The sequence below is a fragment of the Aspergillus alliaceus genome (genome assembly GCF_009176365.1).
Source record: "Aspergillus alliaceus strain CBS 536.65 unplaced genomic scaffold BDW43scaffold_16, whole genome shotgun sequence".
NCBI lineage: Eukaryota > Fungi > Ascomycota > Eurotiomycetes > Eurotiales > Aspergillaceae > Aspergillus > Aspergillus alliaceus.
The window spans coordinates 256,110-277,366 of NW_022474699.1; the positions used below are offsets into that span (position 1 = coordinate 256,110).

Here is a 21,257-nt window from a genome sequence, read left to right on the forward strand (position 1 = left end):
ACAAAAGAGATACATGTCATTCATCCCCCAGAATAATATAGTGGCATCTGAAAATCTCGCTCTCCAAACTTTTGTTACTCTATCTTCTTCCCCTTAAGGAGCAAGAATATGGGCAATGCTGCTGAAGTAGTTACCGCTGCGAACACTAGTCAAAACACTGTTAGCGATGCAAATGGATCAAATCAAAATAAACTTACAAGGTATATATTGAAAGCTAGCCAAGTAACTGGACCTGATAATATTTTGTTCGGCCTGTGGTAACGTCCGCGAGAACTCGACATCATTGAGAATATTCGGAATATCCTAGGTCAAAAAAAGTCAGTATAACCCACGGGATTTCTTCTTGAGAAAGTACACCTTAACATACCTTCCAATGTGGGTTATTCTCCAATTGAGATGAAAGGTTTCTCATAAATAGACTTTGAATCAAGGCTGAACCGCATGCTGAACCACTGATCACCCCAAGCTGCTGGCTGAGATAGAAGGTCCCAATACAGGAAGAAATGCAGTCTTCTGGGGAGCTTTGGGACATTCCAATGAACAGAGCAGAAAACAGAATCCCCGGCGCGAACCCTACAAGGAAAAGTATGGAGGATTCCCAAGACCCACAACCATCCCTCCAGGTGATGAAGATGAGCAAGAAAGATAGTATAGTAACAATGAGTGATAAGACAGCCATCGTTTTGTATCGTCCCATGCTGTTTAGTTGACTTGAGTCAGTAACCTAAAAAGAGATTTTCAGAGGCAACCGACCGTTTAATTATAACACCAGCAATGACTCCTCCCACTGATACACCCGCAGCGACCTGGATGTACATCACTGAGGAGAGAAAGTTACTGATTCCCTCGACACGGATAAAATATGGAATGATGTTGATCACGAGCTGAGATATCAATCAGTACCCAAATAACCTTAGGCTAACAAGAACATACAGCCGTTCGACCAGAATTTAACAAAAGATGGACGAGACAGTAAAGCCCCAGCTCTTTAAGCAACAGTGGTACTGGGATTATAGGTTTTCGTGCCCAGAAGAGTTCGGTTGTAATGAAGGTCAGACTGGAAATAAGAAGCCCCAGAGATAGGGCACATATTTGAAGAACTTGGTCTTCTGCCTTCATTCCTGTCTCCCGAAGCAAAAGCAAGAATAAGAGGATTGTCGCCGAAAATGTGATTATTCCAGCGAAGTCGATATCGCGAAGGCGTGAGGCACTTGGTAAGTCCTCATCCGACGGTTCTCCTTCAGCTCCGCCCCGGAAATCCGGCAATGCATAGATTCCAACAAGGGCGCAAAAAAGGATAAACGGGACCTGGCCAAAGAACGTCCTAGAGGCTGCAGTTAGTCCCATCTCTCTCTGGCTTTTTTTTTTTTTTTTTTGGGAAGCGGGGGGCCGAGGGGGCGGTGTGGGCGCGTATATATTACCATCTCCATCCCACAGTATCTGATACGAGACCCCCAATGGGTACTCCTAGACTACGTCCAATAACGGTCATCACATTCTCATAGCTTCTGTACACCGCAACCTCCCTGGATGGGACAAGATCTGTATCACGTTAGGAAATCATCAATACACTTAGCCAGCGGGAAGATACCTATGATAATAATTGAAACAAGGGTCACCATCCCAGCACCACTTGCACCAGCAAGCACTCTTGCCAGAACAAGTTGGACTAATGAACTACTTGCCCCCCTTCATGTAATCAGTTTCAGGAGGCTCAAGCTATATCGACAGTTGAAGGACCTATACGTACGATGCAAAACACCCAAGCAGGAATAGGATGTATGATGTAACAAGTACATTCTTGCGACCATATAAATCACTCAATGTTCCACACTGTTCAAACGTTAGCAGCCTGTTACAATTGTTGAATTGACTGAAACTACTCGCCATCGGCAGAGCAATACAATATCCAAAATTATAAGCAACTAGCAACCATGAGCCCTCAGACAGTCGGTGGAACTGTGACGCGATGGTAGTATATGTAGATAGCACAAGGAACTCATCAGCACTTGCGATAAAGACACCTATAGATATTAATTATGATGCTTTTTTAATTTGATTTCTGGAGCAGAACATACCAAGGAATGTTGAGTAAATTGTAAAGAGATCCGAACGATTTACCTCCAGCTGGGGCACTTTGTTTGATGCCGATCTATGCAAAAGATATGCTTCTTCGCCGGGAGGGCTGTCTGAGCTTTGTCGAATTGACGGCATATTTGAATATGCACAAGTACTTGAAGCACCGGTAGTATTCGGTGAATAAAGTGTACTGTTGAACCCCTCCAGGCTGGGATATAATCACGTGGATCTGTCCCAAGAGGAATCTGGCATGATGATGTAATGCACGCATCGCATTATGCAATTAGGGCAAGGTTAGTTATGATAAGCTTTGAACTAAATTTTAAACTTTTATACTAAAATTCTAAATTTGTCACGGTGTGTCTGCGGGCACAACTTACCTGCCTGCCTGAATCCTGAAAATGCTTATATATTTGAGTGCAGTACAAAGCCTTTTGACTTTGTATCCTAGACTTTTGCTGATAACGCAGCGGTTAAGCTTCTGAATGCACCCAGAGGTCACACTGACAAAATTATACATACCTAATATTAGTATATAACTATCTCCATATTAGAGTTGTTAAGGCTATTAGAATATAGGAAGAAAATAGTAGAATTAATTTCTAATAACCCGGAATATATACTCCGGATTATTCTAGAGAAGTAGAGTTGTCTTCCCTATCGTAGAAAGACATGCAATTAGCCCAGCGAAAAGAAAAGAAAAGGAACATCGATGATGCAAGATCTTAGTCTTTGGCCTTGTTGAGCTGTTTCTTAATATATAATGAGGATATATATACCAAGATTTCTTAAACTGTAGGAGATATATGAGTTAGCAAATTATCTTGTTTGGAGTTTTCGCATGTTTACTTCGTAAGAAGTGATGTGACCTCATAAGGCTAACTCCACTCTAATCATCCTGCACATATATCATACATACTTTGCAGGCGACGGCCTATCTCACAATATAATGATTGTTAGCTCCTCTACGCGGATTCCACAGGGAGCAGTCAGAAATACCTAGGCTCTCTTCTTCAACTGGATGGTGAACAACGTTCGATGCTCTTTGCCCAGACCGGCCTCCGGCTCTTGGATCTGTGCATCACTCATCCGCACAGAGGTGTCAATTGGCTTCCATGTTTGAGTCCCCGTCAATTTTTGAGTCAGGCTGGATACACTCGAATCCTTGGTTTGGCTGCCAGGCCCAAGCCTCGACCGCCTGATATTGGGCGATTGCTGCCCTGGCCGGGATGGTGAACTACTATTACTTTTGTCCGTCTGACCCGTCCAGTGCTTTCGCGCGTATTAGTGGACTCTTTGTAGCCTTTCTCTCCTTCTTTTTTATTCCCAGTGATACTTTCTGCAATCTTGTCTTCTGCAATCTTGGTTGGCACAGCCACAAGCGCCCCTTTCAACCTTTTCACCCCTTCCGTGAATAACCTTCCCCCTACCTCCCCCATCATCTGGCCAAATCCTTCTCCGGCGCCTCCAGCAAAAAGGCCTGTTACGGCATCTATCCCGATACTTTGGCCGGTGATCGGGTTGCCTGTTTACTGCGTTATAAGCGATACCCGTGACGACACTTGAACCAACGATGGCGGCGATACCGACTCCGATTCAATTGCCAATCCAGCCCCAGCTGTGAGGGCCGCGACAGCAGCAGCGACTACGGCAGTGGCCTCCGTGATGGTCAAGTTTCTGAAGGAATCCCAGGAGCCCCAATGACCGGTGGGGCCAAGGCGGTTGATTGGATCACCGAGGCAAGATGCATAGGGATTGACCTCACCGGAAATGAAAGGGGCTCCACGAATCCAGGCTGTGGAACCGCATTAGCACTGGGTTGTAGACACGATATCCATTGCCGAGATGGTACCAGCCCACGACGGGGTCTCGCCACTGGTCGTTAAAGCCAATTAAACCGTCAGCCGCTGGGCTCGCCCCGTATGGAGTATACTGCCGGGGAAAGGTTGATTGGGACTGGCCTGGGCCAAGGGTGGTGAGAACTGGCCGATGGGCATCTGACACCCACAGTTTGGGTCTCTGTCATCCCATTTCGCTGTTGGGTTGTTTTCGCCCCAGTAGGCACTTCCGTCGCATATCGGGTAGTCTTGGTGTCTCCCATCGTGATTGCAATTAGCAGGTCACCTCGGTAGAAGGAATGTGTGTCAAGCTTGTCTGGTATAACCTGGGTTACTAATTAACCCGCGGTATCATAGTGGTACTCGCTTAGGACTGTCTGGGATGTGCCATCCCAGGCACAGGTGAGGCTGTTCAGGATATCGTATTCCAGAGTCCGGCCTTCTTCAACCCGTGTCAGACAACCATTGGCGCCTTAGGTAAGGTTGATCTCGGATGGATACGAATCGTTCGTGTTTGTGATCTGCATAAGCTGGGTCGGATCGTTTGTGCTATAAACATAGTTGGCGGTGTTTTTGGGCTCCATCTTGGAAGACGGTGGTAACCTACGCCAGAGTGTCATATTCGTTGAAACTATATTGTTATTATTAGACCCCTGTTTCTCCTGTGCCCTGGCATCGATAATCAGTCGGCTAAGGTAGTCGTATTGAAAACTCTTCTGTCGCACCACATCGCCAGCAACCATCTTCCACTGTACGCTGAGTGGTCAGACCGGTATCACCGAAGGTCTGTGACGGTGTATATAGAAGATTATCTACTTGCTATACGGCGCGCTGGACCTCGCGGCCCAAGTCATCATATGCCAACGTCGTAGTCAGAGATATTCCGTCTGCATCCTGAACACAGGTTTCTAACACCCGATCCACATTGTTATAGCAGAAGGTGATTTGAGCTGTATATTGCTTTAACGATCTCACCCTGCCAAAATCGTCGCACTGGATATCATGTGTTTGCCCGTGAATGTTCGTATAGGATTGCAGCTTCCCAGCCATCGAATAAATGGATTGAGCTGATAATTCGGGACCCTTGTCCTCCAGCGGAATATTTTCCTGCAATAAGAGGCCAGAAGGTAGATACTGCAGCTCATGTGCGTGATATGCATTCTGCAATTTTGAGATTACTGCTGACTGGGAGTTGTACTGGTAGCTAGTATTATCATCGCCGGTCGTCAGACTAGTCAGTACCAGGTTCAGCGCAGCTTGATAGGCAAGCTGGTATCTATCTTGCTTCGGGTTTGTGATCTTGCTAGGCTTCAGTGCAGTTTCTGTGTATGTGTAGGTTTGTGTAGTGATGCGTTCACCAACTATCCTTCTCGTCATACGCTCTAATCCGTCGAAGGATTGCTCTCCTATGTTGTGATCTCCAGCAGTAAATGAGACAGGTTGTACCGATGAGCTCTGAGGCGCATACTCAACCTTTGTGATGTGACCATCAGGCCAGGCGGTTTGACTCACACGATTGTAGCCATCATATGTATACTGTGTCGTATTCCCCGCATTGTCCCACCGTTGTACTCGACGCACGAGGCCATCGCTAACATAGTCGGCTTGACTGTATAGACTTCCATTAATGCAGAGTTCCTTTTGCGTTGGCGCCTTTAAAGCGTCACAATGCGTTTTGTTCGGCCCTTGGCCTTGTATACCTTTGGTAGAAGTTGCAGAAATTGGGTCATTGATGGTCAAAGTTACAACATCACTGCCACATGTGACATGATCGAGATGGCCCCAATCATCGTACTCCAAGGTCTTCACATCTCACTGCTCTATCAGGTCTCCACTGGTTCGGAACCCAGTCATTATTCACTGTGCTGATGCAGTAACCGCACGAGTTGTAAGCGTGCTGTTGAACAACACGGAACGTTCCATTATATGTTCCATTCGTCCATGTTCGCTGAGATGGTTTGCAGGGTATAACCGAGATATCGGCTACGGTTCCTTTGGTATGGCAACATGGTCCCTCTGCAGCGAGCACTTGATGATAAAGTACCAGGCTGAGGATTGAGATTTTTATGGAGATCATGCTCAAGTTCGGTCTCTATCGCTATCGAACAATAGTAAAAAGTACAGATGAGGAGACACGCTTGGTCGAGAACCCTGAGAGCGCAGCTGACATTGATTTTAAATCTGGGCTGAAATGTTGTTTCTTCCGCTTGGACCGTTTAATGAGATTTAAATACACTTTCTACGGAGAGTTCTCATTGGCTATTTCTTGCGCTAAGTACTGTACTACGGCTAGGTGCCTATAGTTGTCCGTGACTAGCACATACGACCTGATTAGTTTATAGCTATAAAGGGATGGAGTACTGTGATACGAATTTCCAATTTTATTCCTCTTCTACTGTATATTCGAGTAGCTCCGGAATCCAGAAGATCTCGAGGTACCAGCCAAAACCCATAGGTCTATCCACGGGGACTGCCGTAGTATAGTGGTTCTTATCTAAATTAGCATCTTTTGAAGAATTTACTATCTTCTGTGTAGTTCAATTGCTTGACCGCTTTATAGATTATCTATAAGTCTCAATATAATCCAGCGCTTTACTTATGACAGCTCTATTTTCTATGGTCCGGAAGGAAATTCAATATCTAAACTATATAAGCGACGTCAAAGGCGCTCTGAGAGCATCGGTTCAGTGATTACAAAGAGGATCATGGTATGAGAGTCGCAGATCGTAGGGAGTAACGACTCCTGTCGGCCAAGAATGGCATTGAGGCTTTAATAGCTAAAAGAGGCGTGTTCGGATCAGACGCACGGTCGCCGTATAATGTATGTACACATGCTCAAGGAAGCACTAGGAAAACAGACGGCAAAGAAATGGGTAGCGACAGGAAAGAGTACAGGGCAAGCCGGTGAGATCCTAAAAGAACCGCCGTCAACTTCTTCCAAATCGCAGGATGTATGCAGGTGGCAAGACGTCAATTATGGTCGGCGGAATGTTGACCGACGACGACGGCGCAACGGAGGCCCTCGTCAACGGCGGCCACAGGGAGGATCCAGCGGGGCGAGATGGGGTATAATTCAAAATCAAGGGCAGATGGGTTCCAGATTGCAATGCTAGTTATAGAAATGCGAAATAGCTATGCTGTGGTGTTGGGCTCAAACGAAACGATGCAAAGAGGTTTAAAAAGAACAGACACAAATGAAAGGCGGCCTTCCAGACGATTAGACGCCGTTTATGCGTGCGACGCGCGGCTCAGAAAGATTCAGGTGAGTAATTCGGCTTGCATGTGTTATGCCCCTACATTGACGCTCATAGACCAGACACACCCAGGTTCACGACATACTAGCCCGGGCGTCAAATACCAGAGGGCCAGAGTCGTTTCGCGGTGTCAGAGGATTATCTTCAGCGGATTCAGAGCGAACAGGTGTATCTGCACGCAACTGCGCCTGTCGGCATTGGAGAGCACTAGCGGTGGGAACAGGTAACACGTTGCGTGCTGTGACGGCTGGGGAGGGATCGACCGCACGGGATGTCTCGTCATCAGTTTCGCCGGAGATATTGTTCGTGTTTAGGCGCATATTTTCGATGTTCCCAGCGAGTCCTGTTTCAACGGGTAAAGGACCCGGCTGGGAATCCACTGAGTCTTGTGAGATCGAGGCCAAAGGGGCTTGGTCATTCTCTAGTTGCGGTGTGCGGGTGTTCGATCGACGATCCTGGGAAGAATCTCGCTGTTCCTCCGAGGGGATGGCCTTCTGCTCCGCGTCCTCGTAATCATTTGAATCGTCGACCTCAGCACTGAGATCTGTATATGCGCGACAATTCGGGCACTGAAACATAGGGTAGTCCGGTGTATGAATGAGGCGGCTAACGCATTTATAATGCCACACGTGGGCACACGCTGCCATGAAGAGGCACTGGTAAGGTCTCTTGACTCGACGTTAGCCGCCGATTGTCCACAATAAACCAACAATGAAACGCGGACCAAGAAAATGAGGGGAGACCAACCAGAACAGAACCCAGGCAGATCGAACATTCACGACAACCAGAATAATCAGCCGTATCGCCTTTCCCTAAGTTTTTAATAAGACTCTCGGTGTTTTTACTAAACCATGGTTAGCAACTTCGTCCCCAAATCTCCGTATCAGCAAGTCGTACTTGAACTCGTTGGGCTGCTGCTGCCAGGATCGGTTACATTCGATCCGTATCCGAACGCATCGGAAGATCATCTCCTCTCCACCTCTGAAATCAATCCCCAACTGCACGATATCGCCATCCTTCACCGTGTAAAGTCGAGACGCCATATTGGGCTGACTAAGCCGCATATGGTTCAGAAACGTCCCCGACGAGCTCCCAACATCCTTGATGTGCCACTGCCCGTTCATATACAGGAATTCACAATGTTTCCGACTCACGACCTTGGACTTGAAACCCACCGGGGCATCGGAGGGCTCTGTTGGGTTTGCGACGGGGAGACCGTCCCGTTCGGAGTAGCGACCGACCCGAATGATACTACTCTCTGATGGTAGCGTTCGAGAAATGGGGATGAAGGGCAACGAGGGTCTCGAATTCCCGTGTGAATCCTGGTGGGGGAAAAAACGAATCGTGGCCTTCTGCTTCGGCCGCGGGGACGTTGAAGGATTTTCATTGGTGACCGGATCGGGACAGTCTAACAATTCATTCTGCAGGCTTGTCGGTGCGGATGTAGGTGTGGCTTCGACGTCAGGCCTTGTATCGGGGGTTAGAGATAAACCTCTCAACCGCGCCATCCTGCCTTGGGTCTGCGCTCGACGAGGCTCGTGCGACGAGGGGGGAGAGGTGGACGACTCGGAGGAGTGAGTCGGAGAACGCAGGTCAGGATCGAACCCGCGGTAGCCTGGAAATAAAGCAGAACTGTAGCGGGCGAGAGTTGAGGATGACGGTTCAGACTCGGGACATGGAGCGGAGTTGTTGGTCCCCACAGGTGGATGAGTAGACTCGGCTCCAGTGGAGGCAGATGACGCGGGAGAAAACCAAGACACTCGACTACTGAAGGTATGTCGACGAGCGATCCGTTGTTGATTATTCGTGTTGTTATTGTTAGGGGTGGATGATGACGAGGAGGATTGGGAGGAGAAATGATTTTGGGTATAAGCGCGCAGTTGGCTCAACCGACGGAGGGGCCCCGAACGAGCGTCTGACGGGAGGTTCGACGAGGCGGAGGCGGAAACGGATGCAGACATTGGTTGCCTGAGAGAAAGAGGAGAGGAGAGGAGAAGTTCCAAAAAAAAAAAAAAAAAAAAAAAAAAAAAAAAAAAAAAAAGGGAAAAAAAAAGGAACTTTGGACACAATTAAGCTGCCTGGCGAAAATAATTAAAACGAAAACAAAATAATAAGTTAATAATAGGCAGTCAAGAAAGTAATATTCTCCGGGGCGCAGAAACTGAATAAAGGAAATATTAGATAGTAAATCAAATCGATCCAAATAATAACAATAATAAATATAATAATAATAATAATAATCAAAATAAAACATGCAATTTGCGATCTTGGGAGCCTCGTCTGATCTGCGCAACCGCCCTATATTGGGATCTCCCGAGGCCAGTATCAGATCAGGTTGCGAAAGTGGACTTTCGAGCAACAAGATGATGTACTACAGGGATTGAGAGGGCGAAGCTCGTAAAGGGAAAAGAGAAGAAAAAGCACGGGTATACAGAGGACGATCGAACGAGATTTAAGGGATAACAGAGCGATACCCTAGTTACTTAAAAAAACGGACACTAGACCAGAAGAGGGAGAGAGGCAAAATAGGGAGTTTAAAAAAAAAAAAAAAGGGGGGGGGAAGGAGGGCACGATTCTTGCTTGCAAAGTAGCTTAAGTATGCAAGTCAGATGGTAAGATCTGCCAGTGGGGCATCCAAAATGAATGAATGGGATGGGATGTTTTGGTATGCGTGAAGTACCGAGATTCAACCAGCGAAGATTCTACCCAACCCCCTCCTTCCCCATACCAAGACTTACATAACGCCATCTAATGTCTTCGCAGTACTTGGCCGGTTTCCGGGAATCGGCATAGAATGACGGTAGAAGAGTCTATGAGATGCTGATTCGGTAGAAAGAGCAGTCAGAATGCTGGAAAGCAGGGAATATCACTGAGGGCGAACCATTAAGATTTGTTTTTGTTTCCTTTCCCGCAGTAAGCTTCCTTCCGCTGTTGATCATCATGCAGTTGACAGGCCCGGAGTACGTCTGAAGTGCCTCCTTCCTTGCCGGAACGTGCTGATATAAGAATCTTAGTCAGTTGCCAAGAATAGCTCCTCCTGAGCTCCTGAGGGATAGCCGATAGGCCAAAATCGGGCAGCCTCAGCAACATATTCATTGGATTGCCTGTTCATTTTGTATACATGGTGGCGGGAGGGGCAAGTTCTCGGATTTTCGCATTGGTCGTAGGGAATAGCCAAGTAAAGACTCTTAATGTTGGATGCTAAGACGCTTAAGATATCATGCTATAGGCTAGGGCTCCTCCACAGTCTTAGTTTGCGGGGCAACACGAGAAAAGGGATAACTTGCGGCAAACCATCCCAACCATCAATACCTTTTGGACAGCCTTATCATCAGTCACAGCCCAGAGTAGTATTAGTATGTGTTCATGTGACATCCATGCTAATGTGGGAAGTGAGCCCAAAAAAAAAAAAAAATTAAAAGAAAGGAAAAGAAAAGAAAAAGAAAAGAAAAAGAAGCATCTCTGAATCGTACAAAATGTAGATTCTATGATTAAGTAATTTATCGCCCCATATCGACGGTCTCTGTGACGTTAACTCGTTATGGCATGTTCGACGGGTTGCTAAGATGAACTAAAGTAGTAACTTATGTACTTCCGATTCCCCATTACTCCCGAATCCCGAAGCCGACTTGACCAGAGCGCGAAAACCGCTCTTAATTTTTAATTTGAATTTTTTTTTTTTTTTTCCGCTTCCTATTTTTCCCAACCCCGGGGCTATTATGACGTACTACCACGTTGGGTTTGAAGTTTATGGAATATCAGTGCTAACCTCAGACAACTGTTTTATCCGATGTTCACCCTACTCGGCTCATATATTGAAAAATGTCGGGGTGCGCCAGGGGTAAATGATCATGATTAAGGTCATTCATTTAAACACGAAGAAGACGAGTCCCACGAGATAACAGCGTTCGAGCCAGGTGGCAATTGTTGTAATATATATATATATCAATCAATCTAAGAACCCTACACAACTTGGGTAGTTTGGACCGCCTCCCGCTATGGCCAACTGCGTTGATCATTCAGCGTTTGTCCGGTGATCATGTCGCATCACTCGTCAAAGAACAAGATTTAGTAGGGAGGCGATGGGATTATTTGAGGGGTATGTTTGGATAGTATCTATATTATATGCTGGAGTATATTATATTCGAGAACACTATTATTATATATAATATAATATCTATGTCGCCCCCTCACGGTTTTCTGTTCTTTTCTTTTCTTTTCTTTTTCTTTTCTTTTTCTTTTCTTTTTCCTTTTCGATCGCAAAGGACAGGACTCGAAAATTAGATACTGAATATATTGTACAAGGTAAGACGAAGGAAAAAAGAGCGTGATTTTGCCAGAAGAGTAAAGTGTCATGTCGAACCATTAGCTTTTCAGGGTGGATCAGCGGGTCGTCCCATGATTAGACCAAGAGGGAGGATTATACTTTACTTGCCCATTGTTGGTGGGGGTGGTAGTATTATGTAGGAGAATTTTTTTTTTTCTGGTCATTGAACAGGCGAAGAGTTCTGATCTATTGGTCCTTAAATGTGTTCCTAGTAGTGGTACGGGGAGGTGGCTTAAAATGTCTAGTACTATAAATATATATATTCGTGGAGAGAAATATACATATTATGCTGAACATGAGAAACAAGGGCAGACAAACCGAAACGGGGGAAGGTATGTCCACCTGACCTCGCCCGGCACAGGACCATTCATATCCGTACTCTAGAATAATTCCATGACGAATTTCATTCTTCGGCGTAGAAAAAGTGAACAATTCATTTATTTTCAAGTTCCTGGGAAGAAAAGTTATCCTCGGGTGCGTATTTGATGTGGTTCAGTCGGTGACGGGAACTGATAGTGGGAGATGAGCTCTCTCCCTTTCCCGCGTTATCATTTGCCCACACCTCACTGGACCCGTACTGTAACCATCGAAGCTAGGCACAGGACTAACAGTAACTAAACTTAACCTCACCGTCCTCCATCTCTTTCTTGTCCTCTCCTCCCAACCACCGCCAACCCCCCCCCTCTTTCTTTTCCTTCTTGTATCAATCCCTTCCATTCTCGGTTAAGACCTTGTCATCTTTCCTGAAGAAAAAGAAAAAGAAACGGGATAATAACAGCAAGAAACCCCCCTTCCTATCACGCGCCATTCTTTTGTGCTCCCGCGAGCTTCAGCTCTCGCCGGGCTATATGCAGAGCCGCCCATCCTTCTCTTTGTCTCGGCGTCAATCGATTTCCATCGCACCTCGCATCACTCCATCCTCCTAAATCTGTCTCTCAGCAGACGTCGACCACCGATCTATCACTCGAGGTGATCCGAGGAACAAGAGGCTGCTTGGAGACGAAAGGAAGTTGGTCTTTCGCCGGTCGGACTGACAACTTTTGCTTTTCAGACTTGTCGCTTGCGGGGCCGGCGTTGGGTACTGCGGGCCTGTAATCTTACAGATATGAGTGGGATCGCAAGTGCTTGTCTATCCTGTCTCTCGACCGTTGACCGCTGGTGTCACATCACCGCTTGTCTGGGGCCTATCGGCGGTCGCTCGAGGGATGGAATTTACGAAACAACCTTGGCAGATAATGAACGGGAGGCAGTATCCGACTTGTTAGGCTACCTCGAAAACGTATGCTTTGTCCCCGTCCGAGTCGATTTTCTTATCCCTGTTTGGATCTCTTGGCACCCTTGTCATGCTAACTTGGACCGATTTGATAGAGAGCCGAGACCGATTTCTTCACGGGCGAACCGCTTCGCGCGTTAAGTACCTTGGTATACTCCGATAATGTCGACCTCCAACGAAGTGCTAGTTTGACATTTGCTGAAATTACCGAGCGAGGTGGGTGAGATTGGGGACTCGAGTTATCGATGCATGGCTAACCCCAGTCCGCTGTATATCAGATGTGCGCGAAGTCGATCGGGATACCCTTGAACCCATCCTTTTCCTCTTACAAAGTTCAGATATCGAAGTACAACGAGCAGCGAGCGCTGCGCTAGGAAACCTCGCTGTGAATGGTTCGTATTGCTCGCGGTGACTGCAACGAAAATCGCTGACCCGGTATAGCGGATAACAAGGTGTTGATCGTCGCCCTCGGAGGGCTGGCCCCTCTAATACGACAGATGATGTCGCCCAACGTCGAGGTCCAATGCAATGCTGTCGGTTGTATTACAAATCTAGCTACCCACGAGGACAACAAAGCTAAGATCGCTCGCTCGGGTGCTCTGGGGCCATTAATTCGCCTGGCAAAATCTAAGGATATGCGCGTGCAACGGAATGCTACGGGTGCACTGTTGAACATGACACACTCCGGTGAGTGGATGGTGTGGGAACCTTCAGTGGTATTCAATCTCTTCTGACGGCTGTATAGATGATAACCGACAGCAACTGGTCAATGCTGGTGCGATTCCTGTCTTGGTTCAATTGCTTTCTTCCTCCGATGTTGACGTGCAATACTACTGTACGACCGCTCTCAGCAATATCGCCGTTGACGCGTCAAATCGAAAACGACTCGCACAAACCGAGTCGCGGTTGGTACAGTCGCTGGTTCATCTCATGGATTCCTCCACCCCCAAGGTCCAATGCCAGGCTGCGCTGGCGCTTCGTAATTTGGCTTCGGACGAAAAATACCAGCTCGAAATCGTTCGCGCGAAAGGCCTTCCCCCGCTCCTACGCCTCTTGCAATCCTCTTACCTTCCCCTCATACTCTCCGCTGTCGCGTGCATTCGCAACATCTCCATCCACCCACTAAACGAATCCCCGATCATTGATGCGGGCTTCTTGAAGCCGTTGGTGGACTTGCTTGGCTCGACGGATAATGAAGAGATCCAGTGCCACGCTATCTCCACGCTTCGAAATCTCGCCGCAAGTTCGGACCGTAACAAGGAGCTTGTCCTCCAAGCCGGCGCAGTCGAGAAATGCAAGGACCTGGTCCTGAAGGTTCCCCTCAGCGTCCAGTCGGAGATGACTGCCGCCATCGCTGTCCTGGCACTTAGTGATGAGCTCAAACCTCACCTTCTCAATCTCGGCGTTTTCGACGTCTTGATTCCTCTGACGGAGTCCGAAAGCATCGAGGTGCAAGGGAATAGTGCCGCAGCCCTGGGCAACTTGTCCTCTAAAGGTAAGTCCCTAAGGATTCCTAGATTGTTTCCGCCATTGCTGACCAATATAGTCGGCGACTATTCGATATTTGTCCGGGATTGGGCAGACCCCAATGGAGGAATCCACGGCTATCTCAAGCGGTTCCTCGCCAGCGGAGACCCTACGTTTCAACACATTGCCATCTGGACTCTACTTCAACTGCTGGAATCAGAAGACAAGAGGCTGATCAGCTACATTGCGAAGTCCGATGATGTTGTGCAGATGGTCAAGTCCATCTCGGACAAAAACATCGAGTCCGACGAGGAGGATCAAGAAGATGGCGAGGGCGAGGTAATTGCGCTGGCACGACGATGCCTCGAGTTTCTTGGGACCGGCCCCCGACAAACGCTTGTAGAAGGCTAATGAATTCAAGTGCCACCATTCCCTTTAATGAATTTTTCGTTTTTTTGTTTTTTTTTTTTTTTTTTTTTTTTTTTTTTTTTTTTTTTTTAGTTTTATACTTACTCTTATAGTTTCCTTTCCCACTCGTCTATAGTTGACCTTGTGTTTTACACATTCACTTTTTCTTTCTCCTAGGTGTTCAGCGGGCATTTGATTCGGTGTCACTTTCTTGCGTCAGCGAGCATCCGACGTGATAGGAATAATTATCGGGATCCGTCCTTGTGGCCGTCTATCCCACGGCCTACTTCTCAAGCTGTATGCTTACATTGTTTGTATGTACTTTGATAAATGCTGTGGCTTTTAGACCAGTCCTGGTCCTTCATTTGAACTACCATGATACCTGGATTTGTGTATTGCATTAAACTACATATCTTATTGGATTGCTTTCCCTCTTCATACGTGTCATTAAATTCCAGTAGTCGCAGATTGGATGCTTCACTGGATGCTTTTAGGGCAAAACCTTGTTAGTGGCTGAGATACTCAATTACTAATGCTAGAGCCTCGTCTCTTTCGATGCCGGTGAGACGTCGGGGCCCCTACCTAAGTATCCACGCATCTCTACAGGCTTCTCAAATTCACCGTCTCGATATATGATAACATAGCCATGTATGTACTATCATAGCGTGCCGCTTGATGCTCAACGTACACAGGATCTTATCTGTTCCACAAATAAATACAGACTAAGCCCCACAACCGCACCGCACACCAGCAAGAGGTGCAATGAAATAAATACCGAGTACTAGAAGACCACAATCCCATGGTAATCTGTAAACCCTCCCTAGAAAACCCTCGCCATATGGAAATCACCTAGTAAAGACTAGGATCACGTGCTATCACAGACAGAACTGACCAATCACAGCCATCCTTTTTATCGTGGATGTTAAACCAATACCTAGCACCATTGGGATAGATGGTGAGATTGGAACCGTTTTTCTAGTCAGTATAGTTCTTTAAAATAGTTGGTATATTGACTGGTTAAGGTACTTGGAGAAGGTTTGTGTACTCTGGTTGTTGGATTGTATGCCTGATCTGGGGGTTTGAGTGGTGGTTGTAGATGTTTGATTTGGTGGAGCCATAAGGTACTACATGGTACTTCTTTACTCTTGGGGGTTGGTCGTAGTTTACTGGTGTATAGTTTGTTTGGAGGGGTTTGTGTGTTGTTTTTTTGTTTTTCGGCCTTTGACGATGCTTGAGGGATGCTGTACATTTGAACAGAAGATAAGGGGGATAAATAAAAAAAAGGAGAATCAGGAGGAGAAGAAGAAGAAGAAGAAGGAAAAGGAGAGGGAGGACAATACTTGATCAAAAAATAGAGAAAGAAATACAGACTACTTTACAGACAGGACCACAGTAACCCTATAACGCGCCTATCAAACGGAGCCCTATCATGTTTGTATAAGTTCAATGGAATCAGATGGTCAGCGGCAAACAAGCAAAAGCCTTAACAGTATTCGTATCCTCCGGGTCAACGTTGAAATCCTCGATCCGAACTCCCCACGCCTCAGCAACCCGACTGTCCGGGTGATACGCCGGATCCGCTATCGAAAACCACTCAGCAGTAATAGGATCTAAGTCGGTGCAAAAGCTGAAAGTCATGGGTGTACTATGTTCGAGATAGAACTTGATAGATTCCAGACGGAGCATGTGTTGTGCCACGTAGCCCCTGGAAATGGAGAGACGACGGAAGTGCTCCTTGTTAATTATGGGACACTGCATATACCGCGGTCGAGATCTGCAATTTCGTCTTCCCAGTTGGTTATTGCATCTATTTCGGCTTGTTCTTCGGGAGTGGGGTAGGCAAGCCATTCGCCTGTACATTTGCGGATGATTAGTGTTATGTTTTCGGGAATATGCTCGATAGAAATTTTAGTTCTCGAAGCAGGAGACTGAGATCTTGTAGATTCACGGCTAAAGTGTCAACTTTTGCTGATAAGACATTCAAGCTAGTCCCACGGCTTCCTAGACCTAATAATATGCCGGTGGTATATTATGCTTAATCGCTTCTGCGAATCGAGTGATGAAAGATGCATAGGAGCGCGACCAGCCTGGCTAAGGAGTTGGAGGTGTACTGTAAAGCGATGAAAGCGGCCGGGCTAATGAATAACTCTTCATGTCTGGTTATCCGCGGCATTTGTGACTATGCAGATTCACATAAGAATCAAGGGTGGCAAGGATATACGGCAGCAGTGGCAGCGGCATATGCTAAGGGACTTCTCTTGGTGGTTCCGGTACATCTTATTGATGAAGTTCCAGCAGCGCCGTCTCCTTGTGGTGAGTAGACTGACTTAATATCAATATCTAGATATCCGGGAATCACATCTAAACCCCTTAATCTCCAGGTGCCTCTCGCGCCCGAGTTCCATTGGATCTCAATACCACCCTAGCAATTGAGGGATTTGTTGGACGGCAAGCAGAATTAGATCGTTTGTGGTTTCACTTGCAACTAGGGGACTCCCCGACACGAAAAGTTGCCATCCTACATGGCCTGGGAGGAATCGGGAAAACACATCTCGCCGTCCATTTTGCTCGGGACCACAAGAATGATTTTGTCGCCACCATCTAGCTAAATGCGAAGGGTAGGTAGATGCTCATGCAATCCTTATCTTCGGTTGCAGCTCGACTACCAAGAATCGTCCAGATCAGCAAGATAAGCCAGATCACAGCAAAAGAAAGGGTGAAGGGAAAACATCAAACAAACATTAGAATGGCTGAAAAAGGAAGAAAATTCGGACTGGTTGCTGATTTTGGATAACTATGATCAGCTTTACTCTATAACTAGGCAAAGTGGTGGATATGATATCAGCGAATTTACTCCTGCAGCTGATCATGGATCGATTATTATTACGACTCGATCGCACGCATTATCTCACCTCGGAAAACCATTCCCAGTAGCACCACTCAATCAAGAGAAAGCTCTAGGGCTGCTTTATCAGAGTTGTGGCCTTCCAACTGCTGAATACGACACAGGTAATGAACCTATATAGATGTGGTATCAATCTCCATGCTGACTTTGTAGCTGCCTTGGATCTGGACACACGGTTTGGTGGACTGCCACTGGCAATTACCATAGCAGGGTCCTTTGTGCGTGAAACAGCCACTAGCAATTAGTGCATACCATGAAATGTACATGGATTGCTGGTATGAACTATCTCATTAGATATCCACCCCTTCTATACGCAGGGAAATATACATCAAACACGGATGCTCTCATATCATGAAATCCAAAAGAGAGACTCTTCTGCCATGAAGCTGCTCGTCTTTCTTGCAAACCTTGGTCATCGAGATATCTGGCATGAGTTAGTAAAATGCGGTTCCCATGGCCTGGACCGCCCTAGATGGTTTGATACGGTTGTATGGAGCCGGCTTTCTTTTAGCAGGGCGAGAAGAACGCTTGTTCGATTCTCCTCCCAGTGGTCAAATTAACATACTATCGCTACCGCAATTGGCACATCACCAAAACTGCTCAAGAGCTCAGATATTTATGAACAACATTTGCTATATTACATATTAGCAAATTGTTATCTTCGTATATGCCTTTTTCTTTACGTGACCTAACGGCTTCTTCAAGCCCCGAACCTTCTGCCGTTCTGCCGCTGCTTAGGCGCTGATTGATAATTGCGTTGTTCTCCACGTTCATTTCCGTATGCCTGGTTATGGTGGGTCAAGGTCCCATCTAGCAAAGAACATCGACTATCTGAGGCAATCGGTAGCGGGAAAAAGAAAGGAAATAGAAATCGCCCGATGAGATCGCTCCATACTATTTCACATCGTGGATCCTAATTCCTAGAAATCTTATCCGGACTCCGAATGCAAGGGGAGAATCATTGATGAAGACCTACCCAGATGCGCGTTACCACTCCTGTCGATTTTATAATTAAGAAATCTACAGAAATTTCCGGTGTCTCTTATCTCCTCTTTTGCTCTCATTACTCAAGACAATGAGCAATAAATCTAACGCTTAAAATGCAATTCCTTCGAAGGGGGGCTTTTGCTGCCTCCCTTTCGATCATTGGCTGTGCTGCCGTGAAGAACAGCACCTACGATTATATTGTCGTCGGTGGCGGTCCGTCTGGTATCATCGCTGCAGAGAGATAGGCCGAAGCGGGCAAGGATGACCTCCTACTCGAGCGAGGTGTCAGTCCTACCGTCAGCACCGGTGCCAACGAAACGATGAGCTGGAACCATATCTTAACTCCCATCGGTGTACCAGGATTGTCAGCCGACATTGCCAACTTTGACCTCTGGAACCAGTACATTTGCACCGATACTGGTGGAACAGCAGCCTGTGTTCTGGGAGATGGTGTGACAGTCAACTACATGGTTTTTGTTCATTCCCCGGAACACGATTTCAACGACAAGTGGCCCATGGGATGGGAGTGGGAGGACGTGAAGTCGGCGGCAAAGCGTTTGTATGAGCGGAATTCCGGGATTATCCAGCCTTCTCCTGATGGCAAGCGCTACGACCAAGACCTTTACAAGACACTCTCCGGATTTTTCGACAAGCTGGGCTGGAAGTCTGCGGATGTGATTGCGGCTCCAAACGAGAAGTACCAAGACTACAGTTACCCGGCGTGGAATACCAAGAGCCAGATGCGGGCCGGACCGGTTCGCACCTATCTGCCCTTGGCCAAATACCTTGATAACTTCACCCTCCGCCTCCATACCAAGGTCAATCGCCTCGTCAGGTCCGGTAGCCAGGTTATGGGTGTTGAAGTAATTGATTCGATCCCTGGACACTCTGGAGTTATCGGCCTTGCTCCTCATGGCCGTGTGGTTCTGGCTGCTGGCGCCCTTTCTACTCCCAGGCTGCTCTTCAACTCCGGTATTGGCCCTAAAGCGCATATTGAAACAGCGAAGAAGAGCGGCATCACTGTTCCCCCGCAGGAGGAGTGGATCAACCTGCCTGTCGGTGTCGGAATTAAGGACCACCCTATCTTTCCATCATCGTCAATACAACTCGCCAATTTACTCCACTGGACTATGAAGGTATCATAAATGAATCTGATAGCACTGACATCAGCTTGTACAACCAGAAAAGTGGGCCTCTCACTCAGGGCAAGCGCCGTATGATCTTCTTCACCTCCAACAAGATCAACGGTTAGACCCGCTACTACTAGGGATCCTTTGCACCGACCGATGACGGTGTCGTCACGATCACTGCTTACATGACCCATGGTCTGACATTTTCTGGAGTCCTCGGACTGGACGAGAAGGGCAACATGGTGATGCAACTGTCCCCGTATCTTCAGACCGCTGATGACCGAACAGCTGCGCGGACGTTTATCGACCAGATGGTGTATGACATTTTTTTACCTATCCATACACTAGTTTCAAGCTAGAGACATACAAGAACACTTCTGCTATCCTGAATTCGTTGATCGTTGGTATCCACTACACGACTTCGGCCAAGATGGGCATCGATGACGGATGTAAGAACGGTACATTAGTAGTCGACACCAACACCAAGGTGTACGGCATAGAAACCTTGGTAGGTTAATTCAGGCATGAAATGTGTCTCTCTTTATTTACTGACTATTGTAGTACGTTGTCGACGGTAGTATTCATCCTGATCTTCCGACGGGTAATATACAAGCGACCATCATGGTTGTTGCTGAGCAGGCGGCAGCTAAGATTCTTGCTCAGCACTGATTAATTTAGCAAGGAGAGTGCTATCTGTTAGCGGGAAGAACGTTCGTCTTTTAACGTGGTCTACATAGATTAATTTCTCCACTGAAGTTGGAGATGCTTTGTACAAACAATCTGTTATGTATCAATATAAGCCAAAGAGAAGAATATGCCTCTTCCTGTTCAGGCAGACGATTATTATTTATCTGTCAACTGCTCCACAATCTGTCTTGGCTTGATTCAAATACGAGCTGCTAAAGTCTGGGCAGAAATCTCTAACTGCCAATCAGAAGGGACTTTGCCTGTTATATTCCTGCCCCTGAACATCATTCTCCAATCTTTGTCATCTCTCACACGTCCAGATTTAGCTGGATGTATTGAATTTTTCGACTACTAAGCCGGATATATGACTTGGTGCAAGACTGATTATCTTCAAGTCGCATCGTGGATGACCAGGGTCTTCCTTTCTTCTTAAATAACGGGTACAACATAAGAACCAGGATTTGAGCGCCTGGGGATGCTAGTATTGCATGACTTGACTAAATTAGTTTTAGATGAAAATTCAGAATCCTGGTCTTTCCAAAACTAACGCATCCGGAAACTCTTCTCTTTTGCTAAAGACGGAGTGCGTTGGATGCTGCTTTAGACTGCTTAGGTCCAATGAATTGTGTATATAGTAGTTATTGAACTATCTAAGAAGACATCTTTTGATCATACAGTAACTTGTGTCGGACATGACCGTCCATTTTTCCTGGGCCGTTGTCGGACCTTTCAGCTAGTAGTTAGTATAGTCTTACCAATTAACCTTGCACTAAAGCCGCCATCCGAAATTATTGGGTAATCAGGTGCGGGTAAATCTTATCTGATCATCTGATAGGGAGATTAATCTGAAATGGCCTTCGTTTGTGGCGCTCTGGGCCGCTGGGTAGAGGTCGTAGTGTGGT

At 46.7% G+C, this 21,257-nt stretch overlaps 5 protein-coding genes across 5 annotated transcripts; 3 read left to right on the forward strand and 2 right to left on the reverse strand.

The window, feature by feature from the left end:
* Positions 1-74: 74 nt before the first annotated feature.
* BDW43DRAFT_318828 (major facilitator superfamily domain-containing protein) lies at positions 75-2,214 on the reverse strand (the record flags this gene model as incomplete). Its single annotated transcript, XM_032048765.1, has 9 exons — positions 75-145; positions 198-303; positions 368-698; positions 754-884; positions 934-1,324; positions 1,422-1,542; positions 1,592-1,689; positions 1,751-2,024; positions 2,079-2,214. 9 exons carry the CDS (start codon positions 2,212-2,214, stop codon positions 75-77), a joined length of 1,659 nt encoding a protein of 552 aa, XP_031901344.1.
* Positions 2,215-7,137: 4,923 nt separating this feature from the next.
* BDW43DRAFT_56287 (FHA domain protein) lies at positions 7,138-9,179 on the reverse strand. The gene is made up of 3 exons (XM_032050243.1): positions 8,069-9,179; positions 7,919-8,015; positions 7,138-7,839 (listed from the first exon to the last, which is right to left on the reverse strand). The coding sequence occupies exons 1-3, from the start codon at positions 9,130-9,132 to the stop codon at positions 7,246-7,248; spliced, it is 1,755 nt and encodes a 584-aa protein (XP_031901345.1). The 5' UTR covers positions 9,133-9,179; the 3' UTR covers positions 7,138-7,245.
* A 3,424-nt stretch (positions 9,180-12,603) lies between these two features.
* Positions 12,604-14,649, forward strand: vac8 (protein anchor VAC8; the record flags this gene model as incomplete). Its single annotated transcript, XM_032046861.1, has 6 exons — positions 12,604-12,777; positions 12,867-12,987; positions 13,050-13,163; positions 13,213-13,458; positions 13,517-14,266; positions 14,318-14,649. The coding sequence occupies 6 exons, from the start codon at positions 12,604-12,606 to the stop codon at positions 14,647-14,649; spliced, it is 1,737 nt and encodes a 578-aa protein (XP_031901346.1).
* A 2,063-nt stretch (positions 14,650-16,712) lies between these two features.
* On the forward strand, positions 16,713-17,251 carry BDW43DRAFT_310174 (uncharacterized protein; the record flags this gene model as incomplete). Its single annotated transcript, XM_032046862.1, has 2 exons — positions 16,713-16,959; positions 17,028-17,251. The coding sequence occupies 2 exons, from the start codon at positions 16,713-16,715 to the stop codon at positions 17,249-17,251; spliced, it is 471 nt and encodes a 156-aa protein (XP_031901347.1).
* A 1,400-nt stretch (positions 17,252-18,651) lies between these two features.
* Positions 18,652-20,337, forward strand: BDW43DRAFT_299568 (uncharacterized protein; the record flags this gene model as incomplete). Its single annotated transcript, XM_032044742.1, has 6 exons — positions 18,652-18,760; positions 18,791-19,634; positions 19,697-19,785; positions 19,882-19,984; positions 20,017-20,176; positions 20,230-20,337. 6 exons carry the CDS (start codon positions 18,652-18,654, stop codon positions 20,335-20,337), a joined length of 1,413 nt encoding a protein of 470 aa, XP_031901348.1.
* Positions 20,338-21,257: the final 920 nt, after the last annotated feature.